The sequence below is a fragment of the Takifugu flavidus genome, chromosome 20 (genome assembly GCF_003711565.1).
Source record: "Takifugu flavidus isolate HTHZ2018 chromosome 20, ASM371156v2, whole genome shotgun sequence".
Taxonomy (NCBI): domain Eukaryota; kingdom Metazoa; phylum Chordata; class Actinopteri; order Tetraodontiformes; family Tetraodontidae; genus Takifugu; species Takifugu flavidus.
In genome coordinates, this window is record NC_079539.1 from 420,024 (window position 1) to 442,429 (window position 22,406).

The 22,406-nt window shown below is 48.3% G+C and overlaps 4 protein-coding genes across 6 annotated transcripts; 1 reads left to right on the forward strand and 3 right to left on the reverse strand.

Moving 5' to 3' along the window:
- Positions 1 to 118: 118 nt before the first annotated feature.
- ggcx (gamma-glutamyl carboxylase) lies at positions 119 to 4,735 on the forward strand. Of its 2 annotated transcripts, none has more exons than XM_057018280.1 (15): positions 119 to 377; positions 471 to 671; positions 738 to 896; positions 1,625 to 1,790; positions 1,867 to 1,945; positions 2,025 to 2,131; positions 2,207 to 2,370; positions 2,445 to 2,746; positions 2,838 to 2,969; positions 3,039 to 3,190; positions 3,269 to 3,438; positions 3,512 to 3,642; positions 3,734 to 3,881; positions 3,956 to 4,151; positions 4,239 to 4,735. In XM_057018280.1, exons 2-15 carry the CDS (start codon positions 557 to 559, stop codon positions 4,396 to 4,398), a joined length of 2,181 nt encoding a protein of 726 aa, XP_056874260.1. In that variant the 5' UTR covers positions 119 to 377; positions 471 to 556; the 3' UTR covers positions 4,399 to 4,735. The 2 variants fall into 2 exon arrangements, with proteins under 2 accessions (XP_056874260.1, XP_056874259.1); XM_057018279.1 differs by having other exon boundaries at positions 119 to 320.
- A 9-nt stretch (positions 4,736 to 4,744) lies between these two features.
- Positions 4,745 to 8,807, reverse strand: snx24 (sorting nexin 24). 2 transcript variants are annotated; one of them, XM_057018306.1, is made up of 7 exons: positions 8,466 to 8,807; positions 7,388 to 7,471; positions 7,064 to 7,168; positions 6,465 to 6,559; positions 6,328 to 6,357; positions 6,110 to 6,174; positions 4,745 to 6,026 (listed from the first exon to the last, which is right to left on the reverse strand). In XM_057018306.1, exons 1-7 carry the CDS (start codon positions 8,652 to 8,654, stop codon positions 5,956 to 5,958), a joined length of 639 nt encoding a protein of 212 aa, XP_056874286.1. In that variant the 5' UTR covers positions 8,655 to 8,807; the 3' UTR covers positions 4,745 to 5,955. The 2 variants fall into 2 exon arrangements, with proteins under 2 accessions (XP_056874286.1, XP_056874287.1); XM_057018307.1 differs by having other exon boundaries at positions 8,586 to 8,795.
- A 181-nt stretch (positions 8,808 to 8,988) lies between these two features.
- loxa (lysyl oxidase a) lies at positions 8,989 to 12,469 on the reverse strand. Its single transcript, XM_057018299.1, has 7 exons — positions 11,590 to 12,469; positions 11,366 to 11,474; positions 10,857 to 10,994; positions 10,041 to 10,197; positions 9,739 to 9,834; positions 9,529 to 9,644; positions 8,989 to 9,446 (listed from the first exon to the last, which is right to left on the reverse strand). Exons 1-7 carry the CDS (start codon positions 12,230 to 12,232, stop codon positions 9,440 to 9,442), a joined length of 1,266 nt encoding a protein of 421 aa, XP_056874279.1. The 5' UTR covers positions 12,233 to 12,469; the 3' UTR covers positions 8,989 to 9,439.
- Positions 12,470 to 17,853: 5,384 nt separating this feature from the next.
- mpx (myeloid-specific peroxidase) lies at positions 17,854 to 22,054 on the reverse strand. The gene is given in 17 exon segments (XM_057018278.1): positions 17,854 to 18,232; positions 18,364 to 18,414; positions 18,500 to 18,552; positions 18,630 to 18,835; positions 18,917 to 19,154; positions 19,243 to 19,413; positions 19,491 to 19,749; positions 19,828 to 19,988; positions 20,078 to 20,441; positions 20,531 to 20,737; positions 20,809 to 20,935; positions 21,049 to 21,181; positions 21,282 to 21,347; positions 21,350 to 21,456; positions 21,535 to 21,616; positions 21,711 to 21,776; positions 21,859 to 22,054. Coding segments are annotated over 16 exon segments (2,307 nt in total). The 5' UTR covers positions 21,775 to 21,776; positions 21,859 to 22,054; the 3' UTR covers positions 17,854 to 18,214.
- Between the last annotated feature and the right edge of the window lie 352 nt (positions 22,055 to 22,406).

Genomic DNA, 22,406 nt, shown 5'->3' on the forward strand with positions numbered 1-22,406 from the left:
AGATATATCGACATGTATACACTCACTTTTATAAACAGGATATGACGTCAGCCACGGGGGTTGTCCTGTGTAGAATCAACCAATAAGCGACGAGCATCGCTCTCCCGGAACAGCGCCTCCTCATCGCTCCTGTCTCTGCCCGAACTGCAGTGCCTGAACCTGGGCACTGACACGTAACTCTGTCCGTACCGTTGACGTGACCAGGCGGGATAGCTCCACCTGGGTCAGGAAGGACAGCGGAGACAGACGTTCTCAAATCCCCAAACCAACGCCGGCGCTTATCTTTAATTTCACCATGGAGGCGAGAGACGCGACGGCAGGTGAGCTTGTTGGCGTTGACAGTCCCTGCGGTTAATGAACTTTTCTGAAATGCAACTGTGAGGATTTTTACACATCAATATCACAATAGATTGCTACATTTCTATAGTTGTTGTTTTTTTAAATTCTACTATATTGTGTGTTTTGTCCAGCTGCTCTGGTGGGCACTGATGGAAGGAAACAAGGTGGAAAGAAGGATGCAGCCCCCCAAAAGGATAAGCCATCTACAAAAACCAAGATGGAGCAGCTCTTTGGCTTCAAGAAGGAGGACCTGTCCTCCTGGCATAACCTGGTGCTGCTTCTGAACCGGCCCACTGACCCGGCATCTCTGGGCATTTTCCGCTGCTTGTTTGGTGAGTTCACACAAGCGGCGTTATGTCACCTCTGTAGGATCCACGACTTTATATATTTCCCTGCAGGTTTGGTGATGGCTATCGATATCACACAGGAGCGGGGCCTCAGCCACCTGGACTATAAGTATCTGGACGGAGTCCCTGTGTGCCGATTTCCCCTCTTCAATTTCTTGCAGCCGCTGCCACTGGACTGGATGTATCTGGTGTATGTGGTGATGTTCCTCGGTATGTTGCGCTTTCTTTCACAGTTCTCTGCCAGAAGGCCACAGGTTTCAAGCCCCTTCCCCCTTCTCCTCAGAGCGGATGCAGCCGTTTAATTACAACCTGACACGGCGGGGTGTGCTCTTTGTGCAGAAACACGCAGCACACCCGCAATTTCCCACTTTTACGTTTCTTTTAAGTGAACTAATGCGTGTGAGGTTTGCCCTCGTTGTCCAAAGGCTTCAAACATGACTAATGCAAAGATGCAGTGTCAACCGTAGCTTGTGCAAGAAACAAACCAAACAAGGAGAAGATAGCGACGAGAACTAAATCAATATTGGCAGAAAAAAATAAGTCTGAAAACTATTTACACGCTGGACTGGAAATAACAAACTCAGTCTTGAAGATAAAACACTAACAAGCTGATTAATCCAATTTCATCCTTAACACACACACACACATAAAACTTTATATAACTGGTTTTGTTCCTCCCCCAAACTGCTCGTATTTGTTGGAGATAACCCCAATGGCGCCGAGGTTAAAGAAACGTCTGTCAGGCTCCACAAAAGTTATTATACAACTTGTGATTTAGGAATCAGTAGCAGCCAAAAATACACAGTGAGAATTCACAATCAATCTGTGTGCTGTTACTATGGTAAACACAATAATGTGGAGTTCCGTCCAACCCATGTTAGGATTATCCAACTATAATATTGAGCTTTGAAGGTGACGGCGAGTGTTTCTGGTTTTAGGGGCTCTGGGCATCATGCTGGGCTGTTTCTACCGTCTCTCCTGCCTGATGTTTGTCTCCACATATTGGTACATCTTCTTTCTGGATAAAACGGCCTGGAACAATCACTCCTACCTCTACGGCCTCATTGGATTCCAGCTCTTCCTCATGGATGGCAACAGATACTGGTGAGTGTGTGTGTGTGTGTGTGTGTGTGTGTGTGTGTTGTCAGCAGGAAACCCATAACGCGTATGTCTGCTGTAGGTCCATGGATGGACTGCGGAGGCCTTCTATAAGAAACGCTCACGTGCCTTTATGGAATTACACCCTGTTGAGGATGCAGGTTGGTTTGTGATTTAATTTAAAATGTCAATTGGTGCGTTCAAATGTTTTAAATGTGTCTTTTCCAATGTTGCCCCAAGATTTTTATTGTGTATTTCATCGCCGGAGTCAAAAAGCTGGATGCCGATTGGGTGGAGGGATACTCGATGTCCTACTTAGCGCATCATCGGCTGTTTGATCCTTTCAAGTGGGTATTTAGCAGCTCGATTTGTGGATTATTTTACACCTGCCAGCATTTGTGAGGGTCCACATTCTTTTCCAGAATGATCCTCCCTGTGGAGCTGGTCAGTCTGCTGGTAGTGCACGGGGGCGGCCTGGTTCTAGACCTGAGCGCTGGCTACCTGCTCTTCTTTGATGTCACAAGGCCGTATGGAATTTTCTTTGTCTCCTACTTCCACTGCATGAACTCGCAGCTCTTCAGCATCGGTGAGGCTGTCGTGATGTTTCAGTTCTGGGGCCAGTTTTACTGTCGTCTAACTGGGAACATTGGTGCTCCACAGGAATGTTCTCCTACACCATGCTGGCCACCAGTCCTCTGTTCTGCTACCCCGACTGGCCACGAAGATTCTTCGCCCGTTTCCCAGGATTCCTCGGGGCGGTTCTGCCGCTCACCTCACCAGACTCTCAGCCCAGCACTTCCTGCCTCTACAGCGAGGTCAGCGGCACCAGCAGTGGACGCCAGGAGAGCCCACCTGCTGTGAGAAACTCCAAACCGAGACTCAAGCACAAGCTGAGAGCCATTTTTGCAATCGTGTACATCCTGGAGCAGTTGTTCATGCCTTACTCCCACTTCATCACGCAGGTACATCCTGCTGCCTCTCATGCCACGCACTGAATTACAGAAATTAGATTTCCTTTTTAGGACAGCTTTTCCTAAAGTCACTTCTCTGCAGGGCTACAATAACTGGACTAATGGGTTGTATGGGTACTCCTGGGACATGATGGTTCACTCCCGCACCCACCAGCATGTTAAAATCACTTACAAGGATGGAAAAACTGGAGACGTTGGATATCTGAACCCGGGGGTGGGTCAACTTCTGCAACCTTTGTTGCGAATCTACTCGTATTTTCAACAACTCTCGTCCCTGTCGAAGGTGTTCACTCACAGCCGTCGGTGGAAAGACCACGGAGACATGCTGAAGCAGTACGCCACGTGCCTCAGTCAGCTCCTGCCCAGCTACAACATCTCCCAGCCTGAAATCTACTTTGACATCTGGGTGTCCATCAACGAGCGCTTCCAGCAAAGGTGCAAGAGCCCTTTTGGTGTTTGGGATGCGTGACCACCTGATTAGTGTTTACAACTTGATCTGGACTTTCCTTTAAGGATCTTTGACCCCCGCGTGGACATTGTGAAAGCCGATTGGTCACCTTTTCGGCCCAACCCGTGGCTGATGCCTCTGCTGGTGGACCTCTCGCCATGGAGGACAAAGTTCCAGGAGATTGAGGGCAGCCTGGACAACCAGACGGAGATCGTCTTTATCGCTGATTTCCCAGGTTGCCCGGCTCTTCCTCCTCTGATTTACTGCTGCCTCCACCGCCTCGGTTCTAACGGGCTTCTATGTTTCAGGGCTTCACTTGGAGAACTTTGTAAGCGAAGATTTGGGCAACACCAGCATCCAGGTGTTGCAGGGCAGAGTGAACGTTGAGGTTGTGGAGGAGAAAAAGAACCACACCCTGGAGCCAGGAGACAAGATACAGGTAAGGTCATCTTCATTCATAACAGATTCTAGATCTGCTCCGATGCATCCGCCTGTTGGTTTGCATAATTACTTCAGGTGTGTGTTTGTAGGTGCCACCTGGGGCTTACCATAGGGTTTACACCGTGTCTGAGGAGCCATCATGCTACATGTACGTTTATGTCAACACCACTGAGGCGGCGCTGCAGGAGAACTTCACCAAACTGTTTGAGCTCCAGGAACGCGTTCGCAACGGAACAGGTGGGATCATCATTCTAAAGAGGGTGAAAACATGATAAATAAAGATGAAAGAGGTCTCCAACGCCATCCCACAGAAACAGAGCCACTTCCTCCAGAGCTGCAGCCGCTCCTCGCTGCGGACGATGAAGACGTGGACGCCACCGACCCCGTCGTGAAGCTGTTCCTGAAGAGGCAGCGGCGCATGAAGGAGGTGAAGAAGCGCCGGGAGGCCGGCGTGCTGGAGCGGCTGGACCGCTTTGCCGTGAAAAAATACTACTCAATACGGAGAGGGTGAGCGTGGGATACTGAAACTACTGAATTCTCCGGAGAACCTGAAGGTGTCCTGGCTCTGGTGACCTCCGGGCTCTTCCTCTTTAGGTTCCTGATGACAGCCATCGCTCTGAGGAACCTGGCGGTGGGTCTCCCGCCCGTCGAGCAGCTGACGAGGGAGGTGGCCTTCGCCACCATGAAAGGACCTCTGGGGGAAGGCAGCCAGGACGAGCGGCTGAAAGACGAAGACGGTCACACGGAACTTTGAAACGCGTGCGTGTGTTTTCTACTGGGCTTTTACTGGAACCTTGTTCTGAAATCAAAGGATTATTTTTTTTAATCTTGGGGAATATTTCTGGACCTTTTTAGATTCAATCCAGAATATGAAATGAGGCCCTTTTCTTCTGAACCTGTTGTAACCATCGATGATGTCCGTGATCTCCTGGAACACCAGTTAAATCTGCCCAATGAGAAACTGTTACTGAACTTTTTCCAGGCCCAAATCGTTCCACAGCCCCTATAATGTGAGAGGAATCTGTCGTAGCTCGACAGCCAACACTTTTGCAGATGTTTTTCTAATAAAGAATCTTGTATATTTAAACTGACGACTGAAGTCTGTGGAAATAATGGATTTTATTGGTGTGAGTATTTTTTTGGGGGTAAAATTTCCACGTGATCAGGTGACAAAGTTACACCATATAAATACAAATTCATCAACAAGGATCACACAAAAACAGTTTAGTTCACTGCTCAGGACATAATTCATGTGGAAATCTCATATTGCACAAGTATTTTTTTATACAAGTAATCTCATTTTAAAGAATGTTCAAATCCCTTTTTATGCCCTGGTTTTTCAAACCACTACGAGTAAAAACCGCTGGCCTCTAATGCAACTTTAAACAAAGTGACTGGTTGTAGTGTTATGTGCTGCCTTTTCGTACATTTGTTTCCCTTTGACGAAGCGTTTCATTAGAAGAAACACAAATGATGCATTTGTTCGCATTCTCGACCTTTTGAAGCTTGATTCTGCACCATCTGATGGATGTCTGTCTGAAAGCCATGTGCAAAACACAACAAACTCACTGCCAAAGGCACTACAACATGAAAATGACAGCGAGGATGAATGGTAGCCAAGCCAGAACCTGGCATCACAGTGCATTGTGGGTAATGTAGTTGAAGCCCAAGACCACTTCTGCTGCATTTTTTCCCCCCAAAATATTTTCAGAAGGTTAAGCCCTCTTAAATTCTGCTCTCTGCTGTCTCATTTCCTAACATTTTGCCTCAGCACAGATGCAGAAATGGACTCTGTGTCCCTGTCCAGCAGCTCCACTCCCTCCCCCCAAAGTCCTGACACACCACAAAGGAATTCCACACACCACCACAGCCTACTTGGACCACTTCCATCCCACCAAACCTCAGCAGAATGCAGACAAACCGCACTCCGGTGAGTCTGAAAGCAGATTCAAAACCACAACAATTGGAGCAGCACCTCCCGATTTTCCTAATCTCCCCCTTCTACTTGATCTTACACACATAGTTCAATAGGTTTGTTTTAGAAATTAGAAAACTACATGTTAAAATCTGTAAATTCTCAGAGAAAAATTTAGAAATGACAAAATTAATCTGCTGCATTTCGATTAAGTGATGTCAAATTAAATGGATTAAAATGTTCATTAGGTTTAGTGAATCAGCGATTGAGGTTTTTTGACTTAAAAACATGAACAAAGCTCATCGTGTTGGGCGACACTGTTCGTGACACGCGCACCGAGAATGGCGTGAAAATGCAAAGCCGACGTCTGCAGACACGAGCGTCGGCTCAGCGCCTCTACCTCGGATGGAGGTCTGGGTAGAAAACTCCGTGCACCACACCTTCGATCACAACATTTGAGAACATGTCTGCAAATAAGAAAAGACGTTTCCAGGTGAAATAACAGCGGTGGACGAAGCTGCGACGCTTTGAAATACGGCCCTAAACGCACCGTGTGCCGACGGCAGCAGGTATGGATCCCTCAGGAACAGCAGAGCCGGCTGGTGTGAAAGTTTACTGAAAAGTATCCACAGAGGAGAGGTCAGAGGGTGCACGAGGCGTTCAAACCAGCCAGAAATGTAGGCGAGATCGCCGTCATGGTGGGTGTGCACAGCAAACAGACTAAAGTACAAATAGAGTACAAATAATCAAGCCTGTTGTTTGACTCACCTGGAACCTTCCGATTCTGTGTCAAATGACCTGAGAGAGAAAGGAGAGTTAAGTCTCGTGGGCCTCGGGCACGACGTGTCCTTTTGGAGAAAAGAAGGGCCGTTTAATTCCATAGCAAATGTGCAGTCTCAACTCACCCGCAGCTTTCCGTTTTTGGCACTGAAGGAAAATGGCGGATGTTCAGGAAATCCAGAAATATCTTTGGAAGGACCAAGTTCTCTGCAATTATAGTCTGTCAGAAACACAAAGCAAATCACAGAGTGCACCCCAGCGACCATACGCAAATTAAGAGGCTGCACAAAACCTTTGGACTTCATACGGCATCCCAGAATATCACAATATCCTATATGCCGTCTCCCCTGGGGCCAGTTTGGCAGCGCTGGATCAAATCCAGAGGTCAAGAAACATCCCCCCAGTATGAGCCAGCGCAGTATGTTGTTGCAGAAACATTAATGCGAGCTTCTGTGGTCTTTAGCTGGGAGCCTGTCGGCTCAGAACGAGCCTGGATATTTCCCCCCACCTCTGAACTCATGGTGCTTCTGGAGAAAAGTGCTGCTCGCTCAACTTTACAGTGAATGAATGTTTTAAACCAGAGGTGCCCAAATCCAGTCCTCGAGGGCTTTTACCCGGGATCCCACTTTCTTTGGAGGAAGAGTTTTCTGCCTGGTAGGATGGAAAACCTGGACTGGACTCGAGCATCCATGGTTTAAACATTGGTAAATGTGCGTTGGAATACCTGCAGGTAGAGCTCCAGGCCATGCCTCCTCTGCTCCAGGACTTTGGGAACCCAGTTTCTGACATGTTTTGAAGGCATCTCAGGTGGTTTTATGCTCTTCTTAAGCTGGAGAAATTCAAATGTGTCATTAAAAAAAAGGGGCGTTCACTAAACTGCTGAACAAACTGAAGCATTTTGCTGAGTAGCTTTAAACACAAGTGTGGGAGAAGTGAATTAGTCACGACCAGTTCTAAATACCAGCGGTATATATTCTGTACCGAGTACCCAGCGAGGCTCCCGACACTGTAAAATCTGTTATTTCTGAACAGCTGCTGACGTCCTTACCATTTTATGCAAAGTGTGAAATTCACTGTAGCGTTTCTCAACAGTGTGCTGTCGACCGTTCATCAGCACTTCGATTCTGAAGACCTGAAAAGAGGGAAGTTTAAGCACGAGCGCTGGGGCATGTGTAAACTCTGCCGTTGCCAGAATTGTGATTTATCTCTGGTGCCACATGTGTCCCCTCCCTACAACTTTAGGAGATCCGAAGAAGCATTTATCAGCTACCCTGACAGGAAACATGTGACTTCTGACAAAAGCTGACATCTGTCAAATGTGACATCCCTAAATAAACTTCCCTGTGTCTCTCTTTCCTGACGCACTTCTGCTGGCTTTATGTCGAAAGGGATAACGTCACTACTCTTACCATAAAAGCGGTTTTAAATCCACCTAAACAAAAAGCTAACTAGAAACAGGAGGACTGGGTTAAAATAAACCCTGCCTGGGAAATATCTGCTGTTACAACATGCTGGAAACAGAAAACTCCTCCACAAGGTCGTCGAGGGGCTGCAACAGTCTACGTGCATCATATTGTGTCCACAGGTAAAGGTTGCACAACACTGTCGCCGTGATTAACAGAGGAAGGAAACAAAGATTAAATAACACGTAAACAGTTTAATTTTAGCTTGTTCCACTGTGGAGGCATGAGGCAGCCATCTTGGAACACAAATATATTGTTTTTCTGGGATGCAGGCAGGGAATTCTAACTTCAGGAGGCTCTTGGGGACCCAGCTGAGAGGGAAGATAAGTAGATGGATAAAACAGATGGAAATTACAGCAGAGTCTCAGTTCACCGTGTGGTGGTGTTGCGGATGCAGACATCAGCATTCTTTTAGAGGCTAAAGTACACTGATAGTGGACTGATGCATTATTTAACTGTCTTTTTTAAACCTTATGAATGAAGACCAAGCTGGGAAAGCACACTTGCAGATTTTACGATGCTATTTTATATCACAGCCGCGGGGGCCCCTGAGGTCGGCGGGGAGGGTCGCTTGAACGCGTCCATCGGAACAAATTTGACAACTGTCGGCGACGCGGAGGACAGCGATAGTTGACATTAAAGGCTTCCTCGCGGTCTTTTCACCTGGGTACCGAGGGTTCGAGGGCGGCAGCGACCATCGGAACAGCTGACAGAAGCCACATCTGAGCGAAATGAATGGAGAAAAGCTGGTGACAGCAGCGGGGGCTGTTGTCGGCAGCTTACCGTGAATCCTTTCTCCATCGGGTTGGTTTCGGACCGAAACGACGGGATCGACACGCTGACTGGATGCATTTTTACCTAGAAACGAGCACTTTGCTGAATGGTATTCGACCCTACGACCGCTGGTTGGTTACTGCGTTCTGATAAAATCACAGCGTTCAAATATTGGCTCGGTCTCACTGCTTCCCCCTAGCGGACCGGAGGGTATTGCAGGTTACTGCACAATTATTAGAAAATGAGATTCAGAATGAAGTGAAACCCAAATACCAATAATTTAAACGTTGTAAGAAAAATAATATGTGTTTTATAATCAGTATCTTGCGTTCAATGTATTATTTGGTGATTGAGGTGAGTTGGAATTCAAGAGATGCCTCAGAAAATAAATATACAGCTGGAGCTCACAAGATTGGTGAAATATCATGTTTTATTTAATCAAGTTTCACCGGAAGAATTAGATTTCTTCAGTTGCTTATAAATACACAAAAACATATTCTATTTAACATGATCATATAAAACCAGAATTTAATTGATACTGCCTTAAGGGCTATCTGTTTATGCTATGTATTTCGCAATTCTATAAATCTCTGTTTGATGTATTTTTTTTATTCTTTAACAATTTTACAAGCAGTATGACAACACAAGCTAACAGTAAAATAGTAGTGGTAAGTGAGAAATATTCCATGATGGAGACAGAGACAGAGAGAGGACACAAGCGAGGAAGTCATCAGCATATACTGGCACTTCAACATCAGAAGATGAAAAATATGTATAAAACATAACTAACAACTCATTTCTCAGTGTTGGTTTTGCATCCGCGTGCAGTCGCCTTCACCGAAGCTGCGATTAACGGGTTTTTATTAGGATCTGAAAACAAAAATGAAGCAGAAGACAAAAATAAGGCTATGAAACCTGCGATACATGTTGCATAACACTAGGTAACACTTACGATGACAGGTAACAGCCTGACACGTAGGCGTAGTTGCCCGTGTACTGAACGTCACAACGCACAATGTTGTTGCTGTAGTCACTTTCTGGGACCTGGTAGTACGGGTTCACACTCACCTGTTGATAAAAACAAGTGGAAACATCAGAAAAAACAGAAACAGTCTTGAAAAAAGCACAAGCACACCAGAGAAATCCGGTATTTCGGACCAACCTTCAGGATATAGTTTCCAGGTTTCACATCTGTGATATCGATCCACTGACAGTCGATCTCAGCGTTGTAGGTGTCGTAACATCCTGGACTCAGGCCCTGCACGTTGGACGCCACACAGCAGATCATCATTTCACTCGTGGCACATATTAAAAACAACTCTCATAACCTGAACCGCAGACAAACAGTATGACTAGAAATGTCAGTGGAGGTGAGGCGTCTGGAGCTGTTGCTATGCAACTGGAATGCAAATTCGGCCCATGTTGTGAAGGGCGCTCGAACATGTGTCATATAGATTCACCGACCTGGGTGTGAGCGGTACAGGCGAAGCGCCTGTAGTAGCCGTAGTCACAGGAAGTGTCCTCCAGACAGAAGCTGGCCTTGTGGCCCTCGGCCACCATATGGTAGGTGTTGGCATCCAGCAGGTTGTAGTGGCTGAACTCATCCATGCTGTGGAAGTGTCTGTGGACCAGAGCAGCAGACATCAGTCGAATGGGGAATCCAGGCATTTAGTCTGTTTCCTCAGACAAAAACAGTCTGGAATTCAACATCGGCTGACGTTCCAAACACTGCAAGAAACATCTATACAGTCTACAGGGTCCGCGGAGTCTCGTGTTTCCCTGCCAAATGTGTTCCATATTGGGGACGTGCACAGTGGACTCTTGTTTCAGAGCATAGCTATGGAGTGAGGTCACGTTCTGTAGAATCAAGCAGGCTAGTTTCCCTCATTCAGTGCAGGTACGAAAATAGCCGGTTTCACGTTGGGCTCGTCGCTCCGTTTCGCTGGACTTTATTTTATCATTCAGGGTTGCGACTTCCTTTGGAGGTCACAGGGGGTTCAGCCCTCTTTCCAAAACTGAAACTGGGCACCGCATTCTTTGGGACGGCGTTATGATCAAGGGAACGCACAGATATCACAGCCCGTGCCTGAGGTAACAGAGCTGGTGTTCAGCAGGGGGTGCCAGACCACAACAACACACAGGAGATTCCTGACACACACACACACACATTGGACACCAAACCCAAACACAGTTGCAACTGATTACAGCAAGATCACACAGAATGTTCCATCTCCACTATATGATAGTGTGACCCAGACTTTCGGGTGACCCGGTACTCACTGGTGACAGCTGTGCCACTCCCAAGCGTAACGCGGCCTGTTGGGAAGGAAGTCGGCCGTTCCCTGGTTCCTGACTCTCTGAGGGAACCTCAGCAGCATACGGGTGTCGTAGTCCCTGACAGAGGAGCTATAAGCGGTGCTGCGGGCAAAAGAAGAAGAAGACAGGTTTGCACGTGCGCACGTGAGCATCACTGACGTGTTTTTTTCCCTGCCGCATCCTTCGTGGGTGGAATAGTTTGAAGGTTTGTGCTCCTCTGGGTTGGCTTTTGGATAATGTGTTTACCATTCCAGCTTTCTCTGCTCAGGCAGACTATGATTAAACAGTAGAGAAGCTGCTCCACCCCTCTGCTGCCAAGAGAGCAGAATTTTGGTTAATTTTAACCTCATGGCTCCAGCAAGCAGCCCTCCAGGAGCTCTTTATGTGGCGGTCATGGTCCACAGCTCTGAATGACCCAGATGTGGCTACAGAAACTATTCTTTATTGCTACTGTGCCGGGAAGTTTGGTCTACCTGGACAAACAGTTTTCCTCAGCTGCACATCTCAGGTTGTACATGGGGACACTCTGGACGTAGGCAGAGGCTTGAATGTAGTACGGGTCAGGCACAAGATCAGGCAGACCTGAAAGCACAAAACAACGGAGGAATATAAAAAAGAAAACCAGGTGATTTAACTAAAAAGTCACACAAAGCACAATAAGCACTACATGATCTGGGTAATCGTCCCTTTCTCTCACCATACTGATGGATCCTGGTGCCATATCCGGGTCTCTGTCTCGGCCTCGGTCTCTCGTAAACATCATGGTAGTTGTAATATGGATTGTCACCATCGGTGGACTTGTAAGGGTCGTAGGGATCGTCGCCGACCATCATGTCTTCTCTCCTGGGCAGAGGAGGGCTCACGGTAACCTTTTCCTGGGTCTCGTTGGCCGTGCCGCTCCTGTGCGCCGCCGGGCGCGCGGCGGGGCGGTCACGGTGATGCTGGCGGTGCTCGCGTCCCCTGACGAGCGTCTGCGATGGAGGAGGCAGGTCAGCTGCGTTGCGCGGAGCAGACGCGGGCCGAGGAGGCTGCTGGCCCTGCTGCTGCTGCGGGGCCGCCGGCGGGTCCGAGGCGTCCTTAATGATGGTGAGGGGTCGCGCCTGCACTTGTTCCTGCGGTGCGCCCCTGCGCCTCGGCGGCTGGTACTCCGAGCCCTGGCTCAGAATGCTGAAGATCTTGCCATTGTGAGACCACTGCAGCGTCTGCCGGAGAGCCGCTCTCGGGCTCTCTCTCTGGTGCGTCCCCACATTCCTCTGGGACTGAGCAGCCTGCACAATGAAAACCAAGAAATACACGCACGCAAACGCGTGAAGCGGCGTGCTCCGTATGCGTAATCCCATTGTGAACTGCGAGAAGATAAAGTAAGAAACTTCCCCGCAATCCTTTAACTTAAATACCCCTCACCCCCATGAAGGGAAGTGCAGAAAAGAAAGGCTAAGTTTGAATGTATCCGTGTAAACTCATATCGCTCTGCTCCCTCAGCCTGCAGATCCGCACTGAGATGATGAGGAATAGGAGGAGTTCAGCACTTGGAGCTCCTGAATCTGTTGCACAAGCAGGCTGCTGCAGCTCACATAACCACCGGATGGATACGTGTTGGCGATCCAACCGAGACTGTTACATAGCTGCTGATTCGATGCCTGGTTAAATAACTTTGAGCAATCCGCATTCTGGTCACAACAGGCTCAAAGCGACACGCATCGCCTTTATTAGCTTTTATATCAGTTCTCAAGTTAATTCAACTTTATTTATCCGGCACGTGGAGCTGCTGCCAAAACCAAGATGCATCCTGAGCCTCCACAGCCTTTGTGCTGCATCAGGATGGAGGCAGAAAACTACCGTGGACGACTTTTCTCTTATTTTTCCTCACATCTTTCACACACCCTCCTCCACCCCAGCTCCACCACAGCTTTCTGTATTTGAGCCTTGCTGGATGCCTCATGACACGTGTCTGACCTTCCATAAGATCATAATTAGCCACCAGCAACCGACTGTGGTGACATCAGTGTCCAGACTCATGACCTCTGCTACAGATGTGACTCCTTCCCAGCACTCAGTCCTCGTCACACCCTCACATCAGAGGCATAATGCATAGCTTGGGGGCAAACTCCATCCAAGGTTTTCATTTTCATCCGCGCAACAAACCAGGAATTTCTCCCTGCTTCCGCAAAAACGACCACAAGCTTCTGCGTCTCAACCACAGCAAAAGGACACGACAAGTTTTGTTCTGAAGCTCCTCCAACTGCGGAAAAGGGTGAGCTAAAAAAGGAGACGGGAAAGCCTCGCAGAGCCCAAAGACAGTCCGATAGCAACCGACATCAGGCTTCACAAGCCTTAATCCAAAATGATGCGTCCAAGAGAAAAGGAATATGACCCAGATTCCTGTTCCTTCATGTTCTGGTACCATGGGACACATGCATGATGATGGAGCCTCTGTGATGTAAATACGAGCCAGTAAGGCACTTCCACATCCTCACACTAGGGGGCAGATGACTGCAATTTATATCGGAAAAGATTTACAATGTCAACATCTAATTCCTTTAGATTGTCCAACCCTTTTTGGACAGCGTCTCACAACACTCCTGCTCTGATGTTTAAAATGTGCTTATTTCCAGTCGGTGTTGGAGCTGAAGCTGTAAAGAGGATTAAGGTGGAATGACTGCCCAGAAAACAACAACTTGTAATCAAAGGTGTCCATTACAGGGACGATGAGGCTAAACTGGAGATTGCAAAAACTTGTTATCTGGCCTCAATCCCTGCTTTCAAGTGAGACAGAGAGCCGACAGCAGCTGCCAAGAACAAAATCATTTTTTTTCCACTGCTGCATCCACAAGTATTTCCAATTCAGAGGATCAACATTTCAGATATAGAAATCATCCCTGGAATTTAAAATCTAGATTTAACGCTGCAAATGTGAGAGATTATGAGATTACATCTGAAGAGCCACAAAAGTTCATGTTTCCTTCTGTACCAATGGAGGGGGACCCACCTGGATATTCACAGCCCTTTAGTGTGTTTGGGTTATAATATAGCTGCACTATATTCCATTCTTAACAAAAGTGACCTTTATGCCTTCACTGATAAATACTGAACAAGGGTCTGCAGATTTATACTTCACAGATAAAACCACGTTTGCAGAAACTTTAAAAGTACCCGCTGATGGTCCCCACAATAATATGTAAAGTTGTCTATGTAAATTCTCAGTCATCCAGGTCATTGTATCCAAGGTAGTTTTCTCTGTCAACTGGACTGGGTTTCTTCTCTTGAAGACGTTTCGCCTTCTATCCAGAAGGCTTCTTCAGTTCTGAAATCGCTGGGGAGAGAGCTTGAAAATATATAGCCCCTGTGGACCATTTGCATGCTAAGTTAGTTGGGAGTGATCAGAACTCTCCAACACCGGGCCAGAGAAATACCCACCACATCCCAAGGCAGAAAGAAGGAACAGGACCACATTAAGACAGCTCTCAAAACATGTGGCTACCCAGACTGGGCCTTCACCAGGACCTCAAGAAAGCGAGACCTCAGCAAAGGAGAGGAGGAGAGAAACAAACGCCGCAGCGTTTCCATCCCCTACCTGTCTGGAGTCTCGGAGAAGTTTAGGAGGATCCTCCAGAAACACGACATACCGGTTCATTTCAAACCCAGCAACACTCTCAGACAGAGGTTAGTACACCCAAAGGACAAGACACCAAGACCCAAACAAAGTAATGTTGTTTATGCTGTACAGTGCCAGGAGAAATGCAAGGAACTGTACATTGGGGAAACCAAACAACCTCTCCACAGAAGAATGGCACAACACAGATGTGCCACCTCTTCGGGTCAGGATTCAGCAGTCCACTTACACCTAAAGGAGAGTGGGCACTCCTTCGAGGACAGCCAAGTAAGGATACTGGCCAGAGAAGACCGCTGGTTTGAAAGGGGGGTCAAGGAAGCTATCCATGTTCTCACTCATTTTCTACCGCTTGTTCCTCCACTGAGGGTCGCGGGGGGACTGGAGCCTATCCCAGCACAATGGGCGGAGGCAGGGTACACCCTGGACTGGACGCCAGTCAATCACAGGGCTAACACATATAGACAAACAACCATTCACTCTCACACTCACACCTATGGGCAATCTAGAGTTTCCAATTAGCCTAATCCCCAATCATGCATGTCTTTGGACTGTGGGAGGAAGCCGGAGTACCCGGAGAGAACCCACGCAGGCACAGGGAGAACATGCAAACTCCACACAGAAAGTCCCCAATCAATCCCAACCGGGGATCGAACCCGGGTCCTTCTTGCTGTGAGGCTATCCATGTTAAATTGGAAAAACCATCCTTAAACAGAGGTGGTGGCCTGAGGCACTTCCTGTCACCCACATACAACGCAGTCCTCCACTCCTTCCAACAACAAAACAAACATTCACACCATTCCAGGAGACCCAGTGACTCATCACCATGTGATCCAGCAGACAAAGGGGAGACACCTCAACAGAAACTAGGTGAACGACCCGACCAACGACCCTGCTAACGACTCTCAGGTGACCACCCAGATCATTAGCATGCTAATGGTCCACAGGGGCTATATATTTTCAAGCTCTCTCCCCAGCGATTTCAGAACTGAAGAAGCCTTCTGGATAGAAGGCGAAACGTCTTCAAGAGAAGAAACCCAGTCCAGTTGACAGAGAAAACTACCTTGAATATGTAAAGTTACAACTGTTGGTCACTGACGGCACGATGCCGTGACTGACGGTAGATAAGAGGCAGCACAGGTTGTGTCAGGTGAAGCCCAGGTGAGTCCTTCCTGCAAACCTGGTCCGTTTGTCCCAGAGACGGCACCTATTGCAGGATGAGGTTGATAAACCAGACTGGGCGAAGAGATTTTCGACGTCTCCAGAGAGCCGAGACGTTACGAGATGTGAGTCGAAGATTGGCTGAAATGTCTCCCTACAGTTCAGTTCGCCGGGAATGCTAACACCAAACTGGTTTGACTTAAGTCAGGCTGACTGGGGGAACAGGACATTGGATCCTTGTTTTCTTCTGCAGCTCCACAAAAGTGAAACTATGTGTTCAGGGGCTCCTCCTGACTCACTAGATGCCTGGATTACCTCTTTACTTTTCGTTGGAAACCCAGACAGACAGATCCAGCTGCACTGGGTCACTGCTCTTTTTTTCCCCTCTGCTCGTAATTCTCCGAGGTCTCTCCAGTGAGGAGCCCTTTCCTCCTCTCAGAGAGGGCAGCACCGGCTCAGGAAGGAACATCTGAAAGGAATCAGCGCAGCTCTTCTGTCCACGTCGCTGGAATTCATCACCACTCCTGACTCTTTCAGCACTTGATTTAGCTATTAAGAATTTTAATAAATGTGAGTTTTGTAACTTAGAGGGGAAACAGAGTGGCGTTTGTGGGGGCTGAGCTGGGTCAACATTATCCGGTTACAGGATACAGTTTCCGGAAAGAGAGATGTTAAAAAAGCAATTTTCAGATCTCAAAAATGATCCTCCTGACACAACGCCATCCATCACTGTCAAACAGGATCTCACAACAGCCTCGCTCAAACCCACCGTTTCTGGCTCTAAACGTGCATCCACACACATCCGCTTCCCTCTGGAAATGTGCGTCTGATTTCCACCCATTTGGAACGTTCGGCCTGTTCAAATAAGGTCAGATTTGCTCGGAAGTCTATGACAGAAGCAGACAATTCAAATATTTTTCCTTCTTTCAAAATACTGGGTTTCCATTACATTTGGAACACCAGGGTCTGTACTACACACACACACACACACCACACACACACACACACACACACACACACACACACACACACACACGGGCTGGAGGACTACGTGGCACTCTGCACATGCACTACAGACTCCGCAGCCAGGAGGAGGAGCCCTTTATCACAGCCTAGCACAGAAAAACTTTACATTGTGTGATGATTCATGCAGATGTGCTGTTTCCCCCAACACACACACACACACACACACACACACACACAGACACACAAACACACACACACACACAACACACACACACACACACACAGACGCGGGCGCACACACATTTTCCTCTCGCTTCTTTGTCTCGTGATGCTATATAAACTGTATCCGGGGGTGTTTTTTTCCACTCAGCTGTGAACTTTCTCACAACTAAAGAAAAAGGTTATCTGTTACTGGATCCCACGAGGACCTTAAAGCATCCCTACGTGTCAGTTACTCAAGGTTACCCTGGGTTTGTTCAGGACCAGGAAGCCATGGGAAATGACCCGCCTCATTCCATCGCAAGGTTAAACCTTCACCAACCAACATCTCTCATACTGATTAATGACTAGTTACCGTACCGCTCAGTCATCTTCTTGGGACAGATAATTCCCGATCTCTCATAGCCAAAAATATGACATCATCTCATCCAGCTCTGCCAGTTCTCTCTTCCTTTAAAAGGTTGAGCTCTGCATTGCAACGCTTCTTTCTGAAGGCCATAAAGTACAAGTGTTTATGTCACCTCTCACCTCCGTTTCCCCTGAACACCTCTGATAGCATGTGGGGTCCAGGTGGGCTGCGGGATATACAGGATGGTGGATTCCAGCCTCCTGTCAGAACTGCAACACAGTTAGAAGAGGAACAAAACAGTTGTTACCTGAAGGGCTTCAAATTTGAAAGGTTTTTAATAGACGTTAAGGGCGTTTTGAACCCTGAAACAAGGTGCTTTTTGAGGTCAAAAATGTTTTAGAATGTTTTGATAATGGGCAACATTCATTTCTCCAGTAGGGAAATGAGGAAGAAGACTGGCTCCATCTACAGGAGGAGACTCATCACCAAGACTGATTCCACACAGTTGTACCAGAAACTCAGCTGGGAGACTGGAACGCCCAGTCAGGACGAGGTTAGAGCAGCGTTGCACCCCAGACCTCAATGTTGGGCATTTTCCAAGTTCATCTCAGATGTCAGCCTCAGTTTATAGTGTGAGAACAGAAAAACCAGTCAAATGCAGTTTGTTTAGGGTTTATTTTTTCAAAGCAAACATTACAGACAGCAAATTTCTTATAGTTGATTTCATCATTAACATAAAGACACACAAGCACACACTGTCGTTAAATTTTGCCTTATTATTACATTTCAGTTGACAGAGTGCACGCTGTAACAGAGTTTACCAAAGTGCCACGATCGCGGTTAAGATTCATTCAGCTGCTAAAACGAGAGAGAATCAGTGGCTTTATCAAGTAATGGACCGGCAGCAGCAGGAAGTTTGCACAGAGAAATGATGATTTTTCTGTAAATTCCAGGGACAACAGATGTAAACAACCCTGTCTCCTCTCTGCCGTTGACAACCAGGAAGGAACGCGGGATTTATGAGACCGGCTCGATCTACGGAGAGAGAAAGTAACCATTACTCCCAAAAAGCTAATATAAACATCTCATAAATATAGTCATAGTTTCCAGATTTTAAGCTACTTGGCAACAATAAGCAAATTACTGAGAAGCGTCCGTCCACTTACCTCGTTGTTGTCCAGTCCTGTGTTGGTGGTTGTGGTTGGTTCAGTCACCTCCTGCCGAACGAGTTAAAGTTAATCTCGAGGTCACATTTGAGGGTCGGTACAGATTAAGCTCGCTTTGAGAGGGGATAACACTAACCTCGTCATCGAACTCTTCATTATCTTCGGCACGATTGCAGTTTCCACCAGATCCTGCAAAAGAAACCAGCACAGATGAAGACAGAGCCGCCGAACCCCTCAAAGTAATCACTTTGGTCCAGTGGTGTTACCGCATCGTCTCTCCCTCCAGGCCGACAGGTTCAGCCGTTGGATTCTGGAGCAGCTGACGAGCCGGTTTCTGGACGAGATGAGGTCAAAGGGGTCGGTGGGGACAGAGGTGATGCCAGTGTTGTCGCAGATGATCCTGGACAGGGTCGCCCTGGACAGAGCTACCCTCTGCCGTGTGCTGAAGACGCCTGGATTCTCGTACCACAGTCTGGTTATTTCAAAGGAAGGTGGTCAGCTGGGGAAATGACATTGTCTCCAGGGTTTTCCTCAAAATTCTGATTTGACCCACCTGTCTCCCTGGCGGATTTTCTGGAACTGAGTTGCGATGAGGCAGGAAAATAGAGGACCCACACGGCCATTTTGGACAAAAGGCTCGGCCACACCGCCCAGCCACACGTCAATGTTGTCAGGGGTACCGTAAAGTTCCAACAGCCGGCGGGCCAGGTCGGTGTTATTCATTACCACGGCCAGTTCCTGCTGGTTTCTAGGCTGAGATAGGCCACACAACTTGCGCCATGCATTGTACCCTTGATCACACAGAGAGGAAATAAAAAAGGCCAGTTAAGAAAGAGACTTTAGAGAGGACATGTGATGGTGGGAAAATGAGAGTTGTACCTGGCAAAGCGTGGTCACGCCCCCTCTGCATGTTTAGAGAGCCCAGATCCAAAGCCACACGCTCCACAAACACGAACAGCTTCTCCCTCAGAGCATTCACCATCATGTGGTCCTGTGTGCCCAGTTTAGCGGGACGCCCCACCAGGCCGCGCAGCAAGGAGTCGATTCCACCTGGAGAGACAAGAGCGTTAGAATAGCCCCAGAGGGAGCAGCTCGCGCGTCGACACACCTCTGACTTCTCAACCCACCCTCAAAGATGATCCTCCAGGGGGTGGAGAAGGCCTTGAACAGGGGGACGCTGGGGAACTGAGTGTCCTCTCTGTAATTTGCGTCCAGACGAGACAACACGGGCTGAATGGCCAAGTGGGCGAAGCGGTAAGCTGCTGTGGCAAAGACGTTGGCGATGCTGGGGTCAACTTTGGGGTTGTAACCTGGGTAACGGCCGAGCTGCCTGCGCATGGCCTCGGTTCCCACGATGTGGGGCAGATAATCCCTAAACACAAACACCTGAGAGAGAAGGGGAGGTGTACTTCACTGTTGCCTTGGAGACGCACTTCGACTGCAGGATGAGTGAGTGGGGTCTACCTGTGTGTAAGCGCCCATGATCTTGCGGGCCTCTTGGTAGAGGGTCTCACTGTCCCATTGGGGGTTGAGTCTCTTGAGCTCGCGAGCCAGACGATTGTGCTCGCGCAAAAACAGGGTGTGAATTGACGTCAGGGCGATGTTCTCATCCACACGGACGTCACCTGGCAGGAGGGAATATGCACATTATAGCTGATTCTGTCTCCACGGGTTATGATATCGCTTTGTCCTTTGACCTTAAAGGTTGACTAACCTGCAATGAAGCAGGGCACCTCCCTGGCGTTGGTGTCATTGGTGACCCTTTTGCGGGTGGCGCACAGGTTCACATTGAGAGGGTGGAAGGGCAGCAGCTCGCGGCCGTTGTCCCTGAACTCAGGGTTCACCCGCAGCAGACCGCCATCATTGGTGAGGTCACGGAGGTAGAGCGCCAGCTTATCCTCGGAGCCGTACACCTGGCTGAGGTCCAGGAAGGCTGTCAGGGCGTTGATCTGCTCCCGCTTGTTGGCTTCGCCCCCGAAATTGTAGGCAGAGTACCCAGTTCCACAGACGGGCGCAGATCTGAATGCAGGAATGCAGTTGTCCGGGCCGTCAGTGAATCGAGGATCCCCGGGAGGAATCTGTTAGGAGACGGGGCTCAGAGGTTACAGACGAATATCTTTAAGTGGACACAACATGTCACAGGATGGGCCTGAAATTCGGCACCGACCGGAATGGGGATGCAGGGCTCCGATCGCTCACAGCTCTCGGTACAGTCCAGGCCGTTGCTGAAGGAGCGGATGCTGGGGGAGAACGGGGTGAAGGTCAGGTCGTGGTCGTTCCACTGTCCAAACAAGGTCACCATGTGAGTGAACTGAGAGTCGTTGACCACGCCATCGTCGGTCGTTCTGAGGATGTTGTTGGACACCTGCCGCACCTGAGGAAAGAGAGCGGCATTAATCCCACGTTCACCACAGCAGGCAGCGGCTCTGCCTTCGCCGGGCCTACCAGCGGGAGCAGGAAGTTGTTGATGGTCCTGTTATTGAAGCCTTTTGGCTGCGAGATGCCATCGTCGTATTGGGCAGGAAGCCAGCGGGTGAAAGGTGTGTTGGCGGCTCCGAGTCGAGGGTTTTTTCTGGAACGAAACAAGAGAAGTTCGGGTTTTGAAACGCTGCTTGAGAAAGGTCGGGTCGATGTGCACATGGTGTGTGGCGTAAGACGGCGCCTTTCAAAAGCATCTCCTCTTACAGGTTGTTGCAGACGCTGGTGATGGTGCGATAAATGTTGATGTTGGGCAGGGTCAAACACCGCGGCGGGCGCGCTCGGGCTTCGCATCCAGTGATTTCGGACAGTTTCGCCAAGTCGTTTTCTGACAGCACATCTGAAAATAAAGGCAGCGGGTTTAACGGAAGCGTAGTGGCACGAAGAGCAGCTTCCCACTTCCGATGTTCGGTCTGTGAAGGTGCGTTCAGGCGTCTGACCTGTGGCGTTGAGCGAGCGTTTGTGAGCGTGGTGCGACCTCTCCTGCAGCAGGCGGAGGGTTGTCTCATGTAATCTGCAGATCTGACGGCTGCGCGTGTGTCGCCGCGAGGCTGCTTCAGGAGGCGGAGGGCATCGTGGGGGCTCACCATCTCCCTGCGCACCCGTTCAAGACTCCTGGCAGAAGAAAGGAACAGAGGTTAAATAAAAAGCTGGATTCATTTGATTGTTTCCTGATCTAGAAGCCCGACTTACTTGGCTCTGGAATAAGTGTAAGCGTCATCCACCAGTTTCTTTGCGTCTTCAAAGCAGCGCCGCACGAGCGGGTTGTCGAAATCTGTTCATGCAAAATAATGGGGATGTTTTTTAACCACCCTGAGCGCCGACGTAGCAGGAGATTTGGCGTCTGCAAGGCGTCGATTGTGGCTTACCTCCTGGGTTGGAGTGAGCGGGAATCAGGCAGATGCCCAACACGAGGAAGACAGAGAGAAGCATTTCTAGAAGAAAGCAAACAGAAAGAATTGCTTGAATATCAGGCAAGATGGAAGATAAACCACTCTCATGTGATGATGTCTTTACCTGCAGAGCAGCAGTGGAGTCTTTACTGTGAAGATGCTCCTGAGTTCTGGATTCTGCGATCTTGACACCACCTTTATAGCTAGTCACCCCTTGACCACTCCCACCCACCCCAGGGTGTTTCCTGCCTCAACTACAATAAAGAAAAATTTCCTCCTTCCTTCTCTCTGCCAAAAGAAAACTTTTTCCTTTGTCTTATCATATTCCTGTTAGCTAATGTAGAGATACAAGTTAATGATTACCAGTAATGATACTCTTCTATTTGTTGCTTAGCTCCTATTTCCGTTTATTAAAGAAGTTGAAAGATTTATCTTGATGTTGGCGTGTTCAGTTTTCAATTATTTTTTATTTTAGATTAGATTTAAATTGATCTCATTACTTTTCTGACATTTTGCTGATGGGAATGTTTAATGAAATCGCACTTAATGTGACATGAGAATGTTGTTTAAAGGGCGGTTATATTCAAGCCATTTAAACCCTGTTGACAAGCGGTGCCGAGAAACAAGTGAATAATTAATGAGTTACTGTCAGTTTGGGCTTGTGAAATGCGG

What these genes read in the sequence shown, in the direction of transcription:
- ggcx (XM_057018279.1), top strand. Translation starts at nt 296, where the DNA reads ATGGAGGCGAGAGACGCGACGGCAG. An exon ending in GTATGTGGTGATGTTCCTCG is followed by an intron (nt 897 to 1,624) that starts GTATGTTGCGCT and finishes TTCTGGTTTTAG; the next exon opens with GGGCTCTGGGCATCATGCTG. An exon ending in ACTCCCACTTCATCACGCAG is followed by an intron (nt 2,747 to 2,837) that starts GTACATCCTGCT and finishes ACTTCTCTGCAG; the next exon opens with GGCTACAATAACTGGACTAA.
- snx24 (XM_057018306.1), bottom strand. Translation starts at nt 8,654, where the DNA reads ATGCATCCAGTCAGCGTGTCGATCCCGTCGTTTCGGTCCGAAACCAAC. An exon ending in TTCACACTTTGCATAAAATG is followed by an intron (nt 7,169 to 7,387) that starts GTAAGGACGTCA and finishes GAATTTCTCCAG; the next exon opens with CTTAAGAAGAGCATAAAACC. An exon ending in ACAGAATCGGAAGGTTCCAG is followed by an intron (nt 6,175 to 6,327) that starts GTGAGTCAAACA and finishes GATACTTTTCAG; the next exon opens with TAAACTTTCACACCAGCCGG.
- loxa (XM_057018299.1), bottom strand. Translation starts at nt 12,232, where the DNA reads ATGGGATTACGCATACGGAGCACGCCGCTTCACGCGTTTGCGTGCGTG. An exon ending in GAGTGGCACAGCTGTCACCA is followed by an intron (nt 10,198 to 10,856) that starts GTGAGTACCGGG and finishes TCTGGTCCACAG; the next exon opens with ACACTTCCACAGCATGGATG. An exon ending in CTGGAAACTATATCCTGAAG is followed by an intron (nt 9,645 to 9,738) that starts GTTGGTCCGAAA and finishes TTTTATCAACAG; the next exon opens with GTGAGTGTGAACCCGTACTA.